Source organism: Gallus gallus, chromosome 3 (genome assembly GCF_016699485.2).
Source record: "Gallus gallus isolate bGalGal1 chromosome 3, bGalGal1.mat.broiler.GRCg7b, whole genome shotgun sequence".
In the NCBI taxonomy this organism is placed as follows: Eukaryota; Metazoa; Chordata; class Aves; order Galliformes; family Phasianidae; genus Gallus; species Gallus gallus.
In genome coordinates this window covers 62,973,345-62,990,484 of record NC_052534.1, presented here as the reverse complement: position 1 = coordinate 62,990,484, position 17,140 = coordinate 62,973,345, and the positions used below count along the sequence as shown (strand labels likewise).

At 47.4% G+C, this 17,140-nt stretch overlaps 1 protein-coding gene across 1 annotated transcript in view; it reads left to right on the top strand.

Moving 5' to 3' along the window:
- The first annotated feature begins 3,400 nt into the window (after positions 1-3,400).
- The window catches only part of SLC35F1 (solute carrier family 35 member F1), a 235,413-nt gene continuing 221,673 nt past the window's right edge, over positions 3,401-17,140 (top strand). Inside the window, exon 1 of the mRNA XM_001233613.7 lies at positions 3,401-3,768. Within this exon, the coding sequence (XP_001233614.1) occupies positions 3,572-3,768 (197 nt within the window). The 5' untranslated portion in view covers positions 3,401-3,571. The remainder of the gene's footprint in view (positions 3,769-17,140) is intronic.

Here is a 17,140-nt window from a genome sequence, read left to right as displayed (position 1 = left end):
CCCTCTTGGTGCTTACTTCAGAAGTGACAGCCCATGTCTAACATTGGCTAGGGATGCTTCAGTACCTCACCTTTCCCACCCCTGAAGAAATGTAATGGAATAGACACACTGCCTGCCTGAAAGCCAGGACAGTGTTTGCCGCCACTGGAATTTGGGTTTCTTTACTTGCAGCTGTTCACTAGCTGGGAACAAGGGATGCTGGCAGTATTACAGATGAGCAGTTTCAGCAACTCCAGGAGACTCATCTGAAATTGGAAGGGCTGAGTGTGAAGTCTGTCAAAAACTTGGCTCAGCTGAGAGCCTAAGTCCCCACACCAAGGGAGAGCATCCAACCTACCTGGAGATGGCTGTTCGTGCCTTAAAAATATTTCTCAGTTGTTACCATCGTTACTTTGCTTATAAGTGTTTCTGGTGCCAGCTGTCCCTCTGATTACTGGTCAGCCTCTGGTCCTGCTGCAAGGCTTTCCAGGTCCTGACCGGGTCTCAAGCAGCACACCTACAGGTCAGACTCCTGTGCATTTATGGACAGAAATTATTGACTCGTGGAATGGCTCTGGTTGGAAGAGATCTTAAAGTCCATCTGGTCCAACGCCCTGCCATCGACAGGGCTGCCAGCCACCAGATCAGGCTGCCTAGGGCCCCATCTAATTCTGGCTTTTTTAAGTCATTCCCCCTTGTATTATGACAACCTGACTGTGTAAAAAGTCAGTCCTCCTCCTGCTTATAAGTTCCCTTCAAGTACTGGAAGGCCACAATAAGGTCTCATCAGAAACTCCTTTTCTCCAAGCTGAACAAACCCAACTCCCTCAATCTTTCCTCAAAGGAGAGGTGCTCCAACCCTCCAGTCATCTTTGTGGCCCTCCTCTGGACCCACTCCAATAGCTGCACATCATTCTTGAGCTGGGGACATCAGAACTGGATGCAGCTCTCCAAATGGGGCCTTTCAAGGGTCACTTCCCTCACCCCACTGTCCACCTCTCTTCTGGTGCAGCTCAGGATGCAGTTGGCAAACTCAGAAGTAAAAAAGGCTTGGTTCTCTGTGAGCTCAGGTGGTGAGGGAAAGGTACTTTTATTTATGGAAGACTTTAGTGACCAGAAAGACAGAGTGAGTTCAGTGCCTTTGAGAACCTGGATTTAAACTCATGATGATTTTGGAAAGCCAGGACTTAAAAATGGACTTGATGTTTGAAGGGAAAATACTTCCTCAGCACAAATCACAAAGAAAAGTAATAAGACTTACACCTAGCCTGTTTGACTGTTGGTCAGTGGGTTTAAATGCCTAACAAAGTATATTTTCACAATTACAGAATCTATTCTTATCTTTCATTAAAATTAATTTTAGTATTATATTAATGAAGATGCCAAACGTTCCATAGTTGAATGTCATCAAGCTGAGAAACAGCTCTAATGGGAACAAAACATGCATAGCACTGTCTTTGAAATCAGGCCAAGAGTGCTCAGACTGCAAGGGATATTTAGCCACGTGAACAACATCTTGAGTAATTATTAAAACAGTAAAACACACTGATACCATCAGACAGTGGGCCTGGGGTTTCCCTCTCCATCGGGAAACAGCTGCCAAGCAAGGTGACCGCCCCAAAGACAGCAGCTTCCTACCAACACCCCGCATACTGCGACGCCCAAGTTGATGCAGGTAGGCATGCCTGTGGCTTAATCAGCAGGAATGAGGCTGCACAAACACTATTGTTCTGCTCCGTTCAGCTGCTGGATGAGTCTGAAGAGGCCACCGAGCACAAAGAGCAAGCGTATTCCTTATCTAAACAATGTTGTACAGACAGGGGGTATTTCCAGAGTATGTGGTGGTGTCACCCAGACGCGGATTTGGGTACTGCTACAGCTGAACGTTGGGCATGACAACACGAATGGGAACGTGCCAGGTGTGGGATCTGGGGAGTTGCAGCCCAGCCCAAAAGGCTGCTGTGCTCTGTTCCTCCCAAGAGGCGTAGGGGAGAGCGGACCTTATCTTTCCACTGCTGATGGAAGTGTGAGGTTGCCATGGGGGGAAAGGAGAGAGGAGGATTTCTTAGCAGCATAATCCGACTCAACCGGGGTTTGGTTTGTGCTGAAAACAGCTGGCTTTCTGCCCAGAACTGAGAATGAACTTTAGAGGATTTCCAGCGAGTGATCCACATCTTCAAAAGCATTCCTCTGGCACGGCAAGGTGCTCCGCTGGGCCTCGTCTGCGGCCCTGTTAGATGGAAGCTGCTGAGGTGCTCGGAGTGAGCCGAAGTATTAAAAATGAATATTGGCAAAAGGAATAGTTCCCATAAACAGGCATCGCCAACCTGAAATCTAGTCATTAAGAAGGAAAAAAAAAAAAAAAAAAAAAAAAAGAAAGAAAAAAGCAGAAGTAATTTCAAGTATCACGTCTAACTGATTTCCTGGGGGAGCACTCCACAGTTTTATCACCGCATTTCCCTGCTTCCCGCAGATGCTCCTCTCACCTCAATGGCTTCGTGTAGGTTTCACACAAACAGGGAAGTAATGAAAGGAACTCGACGGAAATAAATAGGGAGGAGCAATAGGATGGAAAAGATGAAATTTCGAATGTATTTAAATTACGGGAATCAAAATTTATCTGTGAAATTATAAGGTGGTAATACTTCAGATTGATTTAACACGTATGTACGCATGTAAGCTCCCCTGGGAGTCTAATTAGAAGTTTTAAATGAGATGCTTTAGAACAGAGAGTTTAAAACCTCCTTCTATTTATTTTCAGAGATACTTGTACCGCTTAAGAGACCCACAGAGAGGTCTCGGTCGCATGAAGTGCTCTAATTCTGTGGGGAAGGGCCGCAGAGCCGAACTTTCCAGAGCCTCCTGGATGCCAACTCCGAGCCCGGTGGCTGTGTGAGAGCAGGAGGGCTTTCCAGAAGCATGTTTTATCTACACTTTGCTAATTGACTGGAGTCGAGACATGCCACGCCGCGTTTTGAGCAGAAAGCATGTGATAATTCCTACGAACTCGGCATCGCAGCCGCAAATGAACACAACACCGTGTCGCCTAGCTGTGGGCAAGAGGAAATTTACGAGGAGAAGAGGTGGCAGCGGAGCAACGCCCGAGCCAGGCCGGACCGGGCCCCAACCCCGCGTTCCCCGTCCCGCCTCGGGCCGACGGCCGGGAGCGCCCCGAGGGCGGCGTGGGAGCCGCGAGCCGAGTGCTGCGGCGCCCCCTTGCGGCCAGGCTGAGGCAGCGCTCCCGGGGGCGGGCACCGCCGCACGCGGCCGCGGGTCCGCACAGGAGCGCCGGGGCGCGCGGGGCGGCGGCGGGCGGGAACAAAGGGGTCGGGCCGGCGCGGCGGCCGGGAGGGAGCGGTTGCGCGGAGGGGGTGTGGGCAGCGGCGGCGGGAGGAGGGTCGCCGAACTGCCGCCGCTCCGTAGAGCGTGAGCGGCACTCGCCGGCGGCGGCAGCCCGCCCCTCGCTGCATGGCAGCTCGGTGAGGGAGGAGCGGGCGAGGGTCCGGCGCTGCCCGGAAGCCGCGGCAGTAGCAGCGCCCGCCGCCCCGGCCGGGATGCTCTCCGCTCGCCGCTGAGGCGCAGCCCCGCCGCGATGCTCTCCCCGGAGCGCCACCGCCACCCTCGGCACCCGCCGCCGCCGCAGCCGCCGCCGCCGCCGCACCTCCCGCCGCAGCCCAACCATGTCGTGGCCACCATCGAGAACCTGCCGGCCGAGGGCGGTGGCGCCAGGAGCGGCATCTCCGCGCCTTCCAACGGCGTGCGCCAGAGGATCAGGAAAGTGCTGAACAGGTGAGGCGAGGGCCGGGGCCGGGGCCGGGGGCGGCGCGTCCCGGGGCAGCGCGGCCGTGCCCGAGGCGCCGTGCCTGAGGGAGCTGCGGGGGAGCGGGCGGAGGTAGCGCGGAGCCGCTGCCGCCGGTGCGCGGCGTTTGCCCGGAGCCGGGGGGAGCGTGTGCGGACCGCGAGGGCCGGGCGGTCGGTGCGTGCGAACACAAAGGTGCCGAAACCTCTGGATGCCGCGGCGGAACGCCGGAACCGTCGTCGCACCGCTGCTCTGGGCGCTCTCCTCTTTGCGGATCGTTCTTTCTGCGCCGCGTTTGGTCGGGTGCGAGTCGTTACTCCCGAGCGGTGTCCGTCTGGAGCCCAACCGGTTGCGCTTCTCCAGAAGGAGCCCTCGAGCTCCTCTCCTGTCTGAAGGGCCGCCCGGAGCCGTCGCTGCTGCCCGGCGTGCCCTCCTCGCCGTAACGCACGGAGGGGTGCGCGCACCGCGCGATGTCTTTGTGACCCCTTTAGTTTTGGGTACGGGTGAGCTCCTCAGGAGACCTCAGCTGTTCTGCCCGGAAGAGCTGGGTTTGGGCATGGAGCTCTCTGATTCTTCCAGGCTTTAAACATTCTGAGTTTATCAGTATTACTGTCTTTGTTACACGTACCTGCAGCTGTTTGTCTGATTGCTCGGAGATCAGTGCAGTTATATGCAATTAATTACCCATTACCTTTCAGGACCTCAGAAGCATCGGTGAGGGATGAAATACCCTTTGTTAACTGAACGTCAAAAAACAGTTGAAACAAGAACTTGGACAAACTCAGATATTTTCTCCTACGTGCACATTTACAGCTCCCTGTGCAGTACAGCCCGCTCTGTTCTTCTGCCCCATCACCGTGCCACCCCACCGATGCTGTGCACTGGCAGAACCCTGCGGTCTGTCTGCAGGGCTGCCCCGAGGCACCTGCCAGCCTTAGGATGTGGTGCTGGGACAGGAAGCTCTTGGGGCAACTGGAGGTGTGGAGAGGGACTTGGTACAGCACTGGTGGTGGTCTCGTGGAGCCATCCCACTGCGTGGCTGGGGGTGTTGGGTTGGCACGAGGAGTTGGAGGACTTCCCGTGCTCGTGTATGTTAGATATGACTCTCAGCTGTATATCACGAGTGCGGTCAGCGTTTGTCGGCATATATATGTTATTGAAAAGATGGCATCTAGATTTTTTGAAGGGAGAGAAGGATAGGAATTGGCTCGGATGGCTGAAGTTTGTATGTGTTCTGACCGATTCACAGCCCAGACCTCCCACTGCCCCAAGGAGCACCCTGTGGGCAGCAGCCCCATCACTTCTTGGCAATCACGTGCTTTTCCCATCTGAAATGAAGCAAATTTTTCCAAATGCACGGGAGAAAACTTGTTCTTGTGGAGTACTAAGGCAGCCTTTTCTTTGTTTAAGAGAATCCTTAGCCCAGCCCAAAACCTGTGCAAAATTTTGCCTGAGTGAGGGCTCCTTCAAGAGGTAGAGAGTAAGGATTCTGCACTGTGTGATATCATGGCTTTTCTACAGTATTTCTGTTGGTACAGTGAAATGAAACCTGACACAATGTTTATGCTTTCATCTTCTATGAACACAATAGCATGCAAATGTGTAAGGAGAAAGGAAGAAATACTGTACTGCACATACGAAGAGGGTTACTGGGGCCTATAGTGATAGCAGGATGGCTAATTCTTTTTAACTGAAAGAGGGAATACTTAGGCTTGGCGTTAGGAAGAAATTCTTTACTCAGAGGTCAGTAAGGCTCTGGCACAGCTGCCCGGAGAAGCTGTGGGTGCCCCATCCCTGGAGGCACTCAAGGCCAATTTGGATGGGGCCCTGGGCAGCCTGAGCTGGGGGGTGGCAGCCCTGCCCATGGCAGAGGGCTGGGACTGGGTGGGCTTTGAGGTCCCTTCCCACCCAAAGAATTCTGATTTTAGGTAGAAGCTCAGCTCAAACCAAGTTTTGGAGTCTGCAGTTACAGTTGTTCTCCTGGTAGCACTTTTTCCATGCTGCCTGTATTTTGTGAGTACCATTTGCTTGAGAACTAGTTTTGGAAGGTTACTGATTGACTCCTTCAGTTGAGCTAATGTGCTCCTGTTTTCTGCTAATGGGGATGTTGCTAAGACCAACAAACAACATAACGGGTTGAGGACAGCTGGGGTCGCCAGAAACCTATTTGCAATTGTTACGGTCAGAGAGGAAACGACAGGAGAATGGGGCAGGCACTGACAGAAACTGAGGATTGTTTCTCTCCTGCTAGGTAGCAGAGGCTTAGTTGCCTGGGTTCTGGGTGCCTTCTGAGACTTCTCTTAAAATTACTTTCCATGTTTTGGAAACATTTAGCTTCGCCTTCCAGCCTCTGCTCTCTGTTTGCTTAGTGGTCCCAAGGTAACAGAGAAACCCTGGAAGAACCCCTTAAGAGTGCCTGAGAAGGAGGTAATTCATGGAGGGCAGCGTTGGTCTACTTCAAAAGTGCAATTCAGTAATAAGAGCAAATGCTGGCCAGAACGGAAGACCAAAGCGTAACAAAACTAAAGGATCAGAATCAAGGAGAGTTGGAGATGCCAAGTAGGATTTACTGGAATAGTTTGGAAGTCAGTTCTGCGCTGGTGGTAATGGTGAGAAGGACCTGCTGTGTTCTGAACGAGCTGTTACCCTTGAAGCCTGAGAGGATGGCTGAATGGGCATTTCATTAAGGGGGAACTGTGGTGATTACGTATCAAAAATACATCCCTGGACCTTTGACTCACACCTGTGGTCTGTGAATCCCTGCTGCCCCATACCTTTCTTGTGATATTTGCTTAGCAGCTGTCCTTGACTGACTCTGTCCTGATATGTCGCAAGGGAGGGAAGAAATTATTCTGGCTGTCTACTTGCTTGCTTCCGCACCGCCTCTGGGGAGCCAGAATTGGACCCCGCCAACCTGTCTGCATGTGGAAGGCCACCTAATGAGTGGTGACTCACCTGTCCCATGTTACCTCCCACCTCCAACAGGAAGCAAGAAAAAAGGGAAAGATTGCTGAATCACAGGGGAACAGGTTGCTAAATGGTCTCCTGGGGGGATTCTTGCAAATTATTTACCCGAATGAGTCCAAAATGAGGTAACTGCTCGTAGGTGAACGTTACCTCTGCAGTCCTACACACGGGGATAAGGAATGAAAAGAAAGATCTTGCAAGAAAAATGAAGGAATGTCTTTAGATACCATGTCAAAGTTATTTAACCTAAGTAAACAGGATAGTTCCAGGATACAAAAAAGAAAAAAGAAAGGAGGGGAAAAAAAAAACCCAACCAAAAAACCCAACCACCACCCAAACTAGAGCCACACCAACGAACTGAGGATGATGTCCATGTCCCCACTGTTGAATTACTTTCTTCTATCAAGGCCCTTCCTAGCAAGCTGGTTGGCATGGGCGTAGTTCTGGGCTTGCCTACTTCTGCCTTTTAGTACATTCGTGGGGAATAGTTGCCATAAAGTTGAAGTGTGGCTTATCTCATTGTTTCAAGGATATCTTAGTGTGCTTGTTCTTGCGATTTGTAAATGGTGCTTTGCAGTCTTCAAAAGTTTCCTCAAATGATATCAGAATATTAGGGACACGATCAGTTTGCTGTCTGATAACATCAGGAGCACAATCTCAGAGCCATGTCACCTTTTCATTGGCTTTGTGTTGGGTATATTCTCTGCTCTTAGGAATGGCGAGAGCTTTCTTTGTAACAGTGTGAGTCTCTCTACTTCTCTGCCCATTTGTTCACTTACTCAGATAAGTTTTGGCCCTGGGCATAAACCAGTGTAGGTCTAATTACCACTATCTTCTGAAGAAGAAGGAAGAAAAAATAGTGCTGCTAATAAACATAACTCATTAAGCTAGGCAGTGATTTATCTTATTATTAAAATGAACAAAATGCAACGAATAAAAGCAGTTTAGATACAAACTGATTCTTCTTGTCAGAAAGCCCGGCTGTTCACATACAGTCTGAGTGAAACTTTTGCCTTTCTGGTATGTTGCAGGACCAATTCATCCTTTGTAATGGAGCTGAGGAAGGATTTGGCCCAGTGGCTGACTAATTTTCAGCTTGAACTGTTTGTAAGGCTACTGACTCCTCGGAGATGAGAGCTCTTTAAATTACACTGCAAGTTGTAGAAGCTGTAACCCAGTGATTTTTTTCTTCTAATAGTGCATATTCGCATAGTAAACCTGATAGAGTTTATGTACTAAAAAAATGAAATTGAGGCAATATATTTCATTGCCCTAAAGCAGTACCATCTTTCAGTTGACTGATCAGGGTGGCAAACAAACCAAATAATTTATGGCATTTTCTCCTTAATGAAAAGCAAGACAAAGATCAAATACATCATTTCTGGAATTTCAGAAAGAGTGAGTATTCATAACCTTCAGTTGCTTCACTTTCTTCTTCAATCAAAAAAGGGCTGGCTTCCTTGGGGAATTTTGTTCTTAAAAAGTACAAATGTCTCTCAGAATCCACCCAGAATAACAGTAGCTATAGAAGAAAATCTGAGCCCAATTCAGACAGCTGTAGCTCGCCTTTTAGGTAAAAGTATTTATACCATTTTGAAGTGAGTCAAAGGAAATGAGTTCAGAGCACAGGCAAAGCAACCAGGTTGTCTTTCTTGTACCTGGCCTTTTTATTCTTTTTGATGGGGTGTGGGGGTGGGAGAGCATGTCTGCCCTTGGAAAAGCACCCTTTAAGAGCAGAATAGTGTAAAATCCAACCAGTAAAACGTTGTCCGCTGTTTCCTTTTCTCATTAGTCCATTTGTAATAACCGCTTGGAAAGCAAGAGGCCTCTGTGGGTTAGCTGTGTTCCCAGTAATTTGGGTGCATAAGGGAAATACCTGTGAAATCAGAGGATGCGATGCTTTTCACCTTCCCCAAACAACTGACTTCAGTGAATGCCTGCTTACTGGCATGCCACAGCACGCTTTTAAGGTGCTTTGATTTAGGAGTGAAGACAAGATAAAGCTTTCATATTGCTGCTGTAGCAGGTGCTGGAAGTCTGTCCAAGTACAGGACCAAGTGTCTGAGCATGGTTTCACAGTTAATGTCCCCCAGCTCGGTCCCCCTTTGCTTTTCTTTTGTTCCTGGGAATTTGTGCCTAATGAGATACGAGCCTTGTCAGTCTGGTCCTGAAATGGGAATTGTTTGAAGCGCGGGGATTGAACGCAGCAAGCACTCTTTCACATGAAATCAGAAGCCCACATGATGATTGGAAAGAGACCTTTCTTAGGAGGGGTGATTTGTCAAGGTGAAATACATGAGTTTCATCTGTCTACCTCCGGTGTTCAGCAGGCCTGTGCTTACCGGGTGCCTGTTGGTGAGTGGGAATTTTTGACACTGGCTGTGCTGCAGGCTTTGGGAAGGGGTTACTGCCTCTTGAACCAGAGGGGTTTCAAAAGAGCAGCGCTGTAAATGGCTCCATAGAGAGAGCTGGGGGAATGGACAGAGTGGCTCTTATGGGATGGACAGAGCAGCTTTAATGTGCTAATGAGGGGAAGGCCAGATGCCAGCAATGATCAGAAGGGCTCTTTGTGGCTCCCTCTCCTTTGGGATGGCTGGAGTCTCTGTCCTTATCGCTACTGTTTCTGCTGGCATAGGGAAACACTGGGGCTATTACTGAGGTGTTCTCTTCCTTTAAGTCAGCAGATAGCCTTCCAAATCAGCACTTGAATACTGATTAGGGCTAATTACCAAGAAAGCAGAGGAAAATGAACTTGCTGAAGAACCTTGAGTTTAAAAAAACTGCAAAATATCACCCCCTCAAACCCATGCTCAAAGGCTTGGAAGCTGAGCTTGAGCTCAGCTGGAATCACTTCTTGCAAGAAGAGTTGTATAGGGACTCATAAATTGCTATGACTGTAAAGTGTGTAAGTATGGGGGGTTGTGAAATTCATGTAGTGAACCACATGATCTACCTGTCTCTGCTTATTTATGTCTGTCATCTGTCCCTACAGGACTTTTTTTTTTTTTTCTCCTGAAAATATGCTGGTTTTGAAGCTTGTCTTTCAGCTTTCTCTGACTTAGTTTCTCTCATGCTTTAAGAAAGCACTGTTTCAATATGTATTCTCTTCCTATCATTTTCTTTGCAGAGCCACCAAAAGATTTCCAGCACTAGGAGGATGATGCTGGAGCTCACCATGAAGACCCATTCTCAAATGACATGATTCCACTGTAAAATATAGCGGCTCTTACTAAGCCAGCCTTCTGCTTGTGGCAGAGGCAGTCATCTCAGTTTCTTGTTAGTGTGGGGGTCCATTGGTTCCTTAGTCTGGCTTTCCCTGTAGAGATGTGGGAGGCCATGTTCCATCTTTGGATAGGTCTGAGCTGAGGCAGTGCATGGTGAAGCACGGGAGCTTAAGGTCTTCATGGAGAGTCTTCTTCCTAGCTATAATTTTTATGCAATGTAAATGAGTCAAAACCTGGGAAGGAAGGATGAGATTTTTTCAAGGCTGCGTGTGTTTGTCTAGACTAGATTAGTTGGACGAAGAGCAAGCAAGACTTCATGGTAATCTGGTGATGGGGAGACTTATGTAGGCTACCGGGTTTAACTCCATCTTGCCTCATCCCTGAGGGCTGCTGTGGACACCTGAATGGTGAAGTTTGCTTTGGATGAAGGGTCTTTTCCTAACACAAAATGGGAAAAGTTTTAAAGTTTAAAAGTTTGGAACCAGTAGAGGCTTTTTTGCCCAGCTCATCTCCCTAGGCATTTCAGGCTTCAAGGTGTTCATTTGCCAAAGCACTCTATGCTTGAAACAGACTGCTGCATCTTTAATACAGATAAATGAGGTAATTTTTGTCCAGTAGCAAGACCATAATTATTACCTCCACAGCCCTAATGTTAGCTGCAACCTGTAAGCCAGTATTAGTTGATGACAGAACAAAACCAAAATCTGAAGCATTTATAGTGATGGTCGTTAGTTTACTTGGCCCTCTCTGGCCCCAATTTGTCAAAGAAAATGTTGCCGTGTGTCCAGAAGTCTGCTTTACAACATTTTATGAGGCTGTGTGCATTTTAAAATGGTGCTGTCTCAGTGCTGCGTTCACGCTCATTATTTTGTCTCATCTTGCACACGTTTGGTGTGCAGCTACCAGTGGTGAGGGCAGGCACCTGGCTTGTGCTCCCTGCTCGGGTGCCTCTTCATTCAGCTCATTTCAGGGGAAGGGTTTCAGCAGTGAACTCTGCTGCCTCTCTCCTGCCCAACAATTAAATTCCAATCCTTTATGTACTACTGGGCTCAGAACTGCCAGCTCAAGTCCTTCCAGCCAGAAAGAGAGTTTGTGGGCTGAAGGAGTTTGTGGCTACAAGGTGAAAGTGGGGCAGATATCTCTGCCTTTACTTGATAAAAGGAGGTAGCAGTCTCACTGAAAGAGTAGCTTCAGAGTTGTGAGTCACAGACAGGAGGCATGAGGTTAGTCTTGGACTGGCCGTAGCCTAATGCTCCTGGAGGGGTAAGGAGTAAGCTGTACACAACCTCATGCTTTCTGTTCTTTACCCAGATTTGGATCAACCTAGATTACCCGCCTGGGTGCTACTGCTGCTGTCTTATGATGCAGTGGCCCTATGCTGTCCCTAGCCTTGGGGTGATAAGTGCTGGAAAATACTTGATAAAATTAAATGAATTGTGCTGCGATTATTCTAAGCCCAGATATTGTGGGGAATTTAAATATCTTTGTGTTTACCATGGCTTCTGTAGCCTGATGTGGGCCATTTACCTCCTGAAATCTCTTCTTACTGGAAGCTGAGAGTCATAATGAAACAGACCAAGTGTTGCTTCTCCTTTTCTCTCTCTGCTGCAAACACAATATGCATGTGATTATGTTTTTTAACTCCCCACTGCCAGTGTATTCAGGTCTGTAGGGAGTGTCCTGGGTAGACTGAAAGTGAGCAAGGCCGGCAAATACCAAGTAGGCTCTGAAGAGCTGAGCATGGATCTGGAAAATATCTTAACGGTTATGGGATTTGATACTTGAAGGAAATAAAACTTTAACATTGTGAATACAATTTTCATCAGGATAGGAATGAGGTTTAAGTACTGTCAGGCAGGAAAAGCTGACGATCTTTATCTAACTTGATAGGGAAATCTAGCATCCACAAAGTGGTTTTTCTATGCAGCCTTGTTGTACCGTGGGATGTAATGCTTACAGGTGGGCCTCTGTTCTATGTTTTCAGGTTGGCTGCTTGTTAGCTTATCCTTCTGCAAGAGGTTTCAGTCTCTCTGTCTCCAGGGAATTACCACCTGAGTAGTGACAAATAGAAGAGGTCAGGCTGGAGTGCATCCTTTTCCTGCTTGTTCTACCTGAGCTACACAGGAAACTTCCTGACACATACTGCTGGGGATGCCTTGTAGAAAAAACACGTGTTTTTCAGGAATTTCCATTTGTAGAAGTCAAGTTCAGTTCTTCCAGTAGTGGACAAAATGTGTGTGGCCCTGGAGACCTTGCTCTTTTGCCTCCTTTTGAGGTTCTTCTACCACAGCTGCTTTGCTTTGCTTCCATTTAGCACTCAACAGCATTTTTCTTTTATTTCTTTTAGACAGTATAGTTCAAATGTTTTTTGAGTCCAGCTTGCCATATCTTTGAAGAGATACAGTGGAATGCAGATGTCAGCAGACACTTAGGGGTTTAGGAGCAGGAAGTCATGGTGGTATGATAGTTGTAGAGTGTGTGTGAAAGTACTGTTCCCTGGTATTGAAAAGGAAAATTCAAGTTTTCTGTCACTTAAACAAAAAGGTGACAGCCTACCAGAACAACAGACAAGTGGTAGAATGCGCTCAAGTTATTGGGCAGACTGGCCAAAGTGAGCGTGGTCATGGGAAGGTTGATAGAACTGGAAGAATTATGTTGCATTTCCAAGAAAATCTCTGGGATTCAGAGTTTCTTCTGCTCTAAAGAGTTTGCCTATGTTAAAGACGTTAAGTAATTCCCTAATAATTTCCTTGAAGAAAGGGCTACATGTCTGTGTGGGAAAGCAAGTGAGATCTTTTAAGATGAATTACAAGAGGTAACCGATATAACATCCTCTTACAAATGAATAAATTCCAGCACATTCTAGCTCATGGAACAGTGTCTGTTAAATTTGACGTCTGAAAGTGTTCATTCTTATTGATTTGGTAACTATTACCATGTTAATAGAACTTATTATTACTCAGCTAGATTAATATATTAGATTTATTCCCATACTTTTACAACCTATGGATGTATTGAGACATGTGCCCACAGAATCAATACCAATTTCTTCTCAAATTTATGAATGGTCTTTCTACATCCAGAATACTGCTACACTTGAGAGTATTTAGCGCCAGTTTATTCTGAAGTATACAGACTATCTGACAGTCTCAAATTTGTCTTTTTTTTTCCTTAATCCTTCAATGATTTATTATTTTTCTTCACGTGTCTGTGGGCTCTGTTTTAGCAAAATACCTTGCATCAAGTACTAGCAAAGTCATGACTGTACTCCGCTCAGTGTGACTATTTGGGAACTTGTGCTTGAAAGATCTGGGCTCTGAGACCATACCTAATCTTTGAGATGCCTTTTGGCTGCCTTTCTGCAGAGCAGGTCCAAAGTGAGAGAGGAAACAAAGATACAAATTTATCTTCAAGTATCCTATATTTACATGTCTTCCTTTGAGGAGCAGCCATGTGTGCATTTGTCTTTCAGGAGCAGTGGTATTTGTTTGAGAAGCAATAGCATGCAGTTTTGCTGGGACAGGCCCAAATAAATAACTTATACAAGGCAAGAAGGGAAAGAATATTGTTTATTATTTGGTTGTTTCTGGAGTACCAATCTAGATGGGAAACAGAGGGGGAAAAATACCCAACGCAAACATATGTATGATGCAGTTGGAAGTATGATGGTGTTGGAATTAGAAAGCTTGGGTGATGCCTTATGCCTGCTGACACTGTGGGATTTGGGACTGAAGGTAGAGCGTAATGATTTGCATCATGTGGACTGTGTTTGACCAAAAGGTGGTGGAGAGCTGGTAGCAAAAAGCAGCTCAGCCAGCTGTTTGCACGAATGGGCAGGGAGAGGTGGGCTTTTGTCTTTTCTACTTTCAGGAAAAGTTGCGTCAGATCTTGAGGGGAAATCCTGCCTTCTGAGAGACTCAGTGGAAAGCTGCATACAGCAGCTGATGATTTACCATTCAGGATTGGGCACCAATTCTTGTTTTTGGCCTTGGGCAAATCTCTCAACCTCTCTAGGTCTGGTTCAGCATCTGTAAAATGAAGATACTTAAACTTAACTACCTGGAAGAGTTGTTGATCAGTTAATGCTTCTAAAATATTGTACAGTGCTATAAAATACAGAGTAAGTGCTCCAGAGCATTCACAAGCAGCTAAGCTGCAGTTCCCATTGTGCATCTCTGACACTTTACAGGCAGGCTTTGGCTGGGAAACAAAAAATGGCCCATGCATGTGGCCTGTGGAGGCTTTGGGAGGTCAAGGAGTGGCTTCTCAGAGGTGGCCAGTGCTGCTGAGCAACGTCCTGACAGAGGACAAAGTTAGGGCCTGCGAAGAAGCCCACGCTGGCACACCAGCCAGCACCAGCTGGGGCTGTCATAGTGTGCCATGCTCCCTGCTCCCCTCCCAGCTATACACTCTCACCCTCTTGCCCTGTCTCATCCCAGTCATTCAGTAAGAAGTTAGTCCCAGCAGAAGGCTGCCATGCTGTGCCTTGTGCTGCTTGCAGACGTCTGCTGATTGGGAAAGAGTCACAAGATGGAGTTGAGCCTGCAGTCCTTCCTGAGAGTGGCACCTTTACACTCTTGTGTGTGGTGCTTGCAATGCAAGTCTATGGCTTTATATGAACAATGTATGCACATACATGTATTGATTTGGTTTCACAGGAGACTGTAAAAAGCTAGAGTGGGGGAAGGACACCACTTAATTTCCTGGTTGCCCACTCCCAGGCAAGCACTCCAAATTTGTTAGGTGGGGTGGTAAGTTACCAGATGGGAAGATTCCCCCTGCCAACCCTTTCACAGAACAGGGCAAGGTAATGAGATCATGGTGAGGATTGAGCTTACTCTTAAGTCATAGTCTGTTGAACTGCCATGGGGAGGTCTCACCTCTGTATCTTTACTGCTGCTCTGACTGCTTCTGCTAAACCTGAGCTGGCTCCTGTCACATTTCAAAGCAGGCATTCAGCCCATGGGCATGACGGAGAATTAGAATGGCTAACACAAGTTGGATCTTAAAAAAACAAACAAAAAAAAAACAACTAAAAGCTGGAGGGGTTACCTTTTGATTAGGCTACTGTCTAATCAGTGGTCTGATTAGAAGGAGACTGTGAGCAGGCGAAAAAGGACACGAGAAATTACAGAATTATAGAATTGTTTGAGTTGAAAGAGACTTTTAAAGGTCATCTAGTCCAACACTCCAGCAATGAACAGGAACACCTACAGCTAGATCTGGTTGCTCAGAGACCCCTCCAGCCTGATCTCGAATGTCTGTAGGGACTGGGCATCTACCACATCTCTGGGCAACCTGTTCTCCTGTTCTGGTGCTTCACTATCCTTACTGTTTTTCTTATATTCAGTCTAAATCTTCCCTCTATTAGTTTGAAACCATTTCCCCTTGACCTAACACAATAGACCTCACTGAAGATTCTTTTCCCTTCTTTTTTTTATTCCACTTCCCCCCCCACTGCCTCCCCCCCACTTTAAATACTGGATGACCTCTACAGGTCTCCCCAGAGCATTCTCTTCTTCCAGGCTGAACAACTCCAGCTTTCTCAGCCTGTCCTCATAGAGATGTTCCTTCCCTTAAATCAGGGATTGGAGGAAAGAGCAACTGAAGAGGAGGAGGCCAAGTGTTTGTACAGAAATAGAAGAAATAGAACAAGGCCCGATATCTGGTACGATGAACCTGGATGGGGCTGAGAGAACAAGATATGCTGATGGCTGTGAGCACCACTGCACAGAGATATATATTTGGCCATCCTTGTTACACCTTCTATTTTATTTTTGCAGTCAGGGATGATATCAGTGAGGATGTGCACTTATGCAGAAGTTAATGTGAATGTACTAAACCTTTTCCCATTGCCAGAAGATGGAAAGGGAGTCTTATCCCTGATGTTATTTTTCATGGTAACAGAAATACAGATGTGTGGGGAACACCTGAGCCCAGATATAAGAGAGAGTCTGGGGAAAGGAGGACTTCTCCTTGGTCAAGGAGGGATCTGGTCAGAAATCATCTAGGCATACTTGATGCAGACAGATCCATGATCTCCATGTGATGGGGAGCACCTACTAGCACTGAGGGAGCTAGCAGAAGTGAAATCAGTGAACCTCACCCTGGGAAGATGATGGAACAGTGTGTTTTGGATGTCATCTCCAAGCAAGTGGAAGAAAAGAAGGTTATTAGGAGTAGTCAACATGGATTCACCAGGAGGTAGTCATGCTTGACCAAACCGTTAGCCTTCTGTGGTGTCATGACCAGCTGGGTAGATGAAGGGAGAGCAGTGGAAGTTCTGTATCTTGACTTCAGCAAGGCATTTGATGCTGTCTCCCATTAACATCCTTGTAGGTAAGCTTAGGAAGTGTGGGATAGATAAGTGGACATTGGGGTGGATTGAGAACTGGCTGACTGGCAGAGCTCAGAGGGTTCAGAGGGATCAGTGGTACAGAATCTAGTGGAGACCAGTAGCTAGTGGTGTTCCCTAGGGGTTGGTACTGGTTCCAGTCTTACTCAGTTTCTTCATCAGTGGCCTAGATGAAGGGATAAAATGCACCCTCAGCAAGTTTGCTGATGATACAAAGCTGGGAGGAGTGGCTGACACTCCAGAAGGCTGTGCTGCCGTTCAGTGGGACCTGGACAGAGTGGAGACTTGGATGAACAGAGGAACTTTGAGTTTCAACAAGGGCAAGTCCTACACCTGGGGAGCAATAACTGCATTTATCAGTACAGGCTAAGGGCTGGGAAGGAGCTCTGTGGAGAAGGACCTGGGTGTCCTGGTGGACATTAAACTGGCCTTGAGCCAGCAGTGTGCCCTTGTGGCTAAGAAGGCCAATGGTATTCTAGGGCGGGTTAAAAAGAGCGTAGCCAGTAGGTCTAGGGAAGTGATCTTCCTCCTCTGTTCTGCCCTGGTGAGGCCACATCTGGAGCGCTGTGTCCAGTTCTGAGCTCCCCATTTCAAAAAAGACAGGGATCTTCTAGAGAGAGCCTAGCAGAGGGCTATGGAGATTACTAGGGGCTTAGAGCATCTCCATTTTGAGGAAAAGCTGAGAGACTTGGGGCTATTCAGCTTGGAGAAGACTGAGAGGGGGTCTTATAACTGTTTATAAATATCCAATGGGTAAGAGTCAAGTGCTTTGGCCAGGATCTTTTCAAAAGTGCCCAGTGACAGAACAAAGGGCAA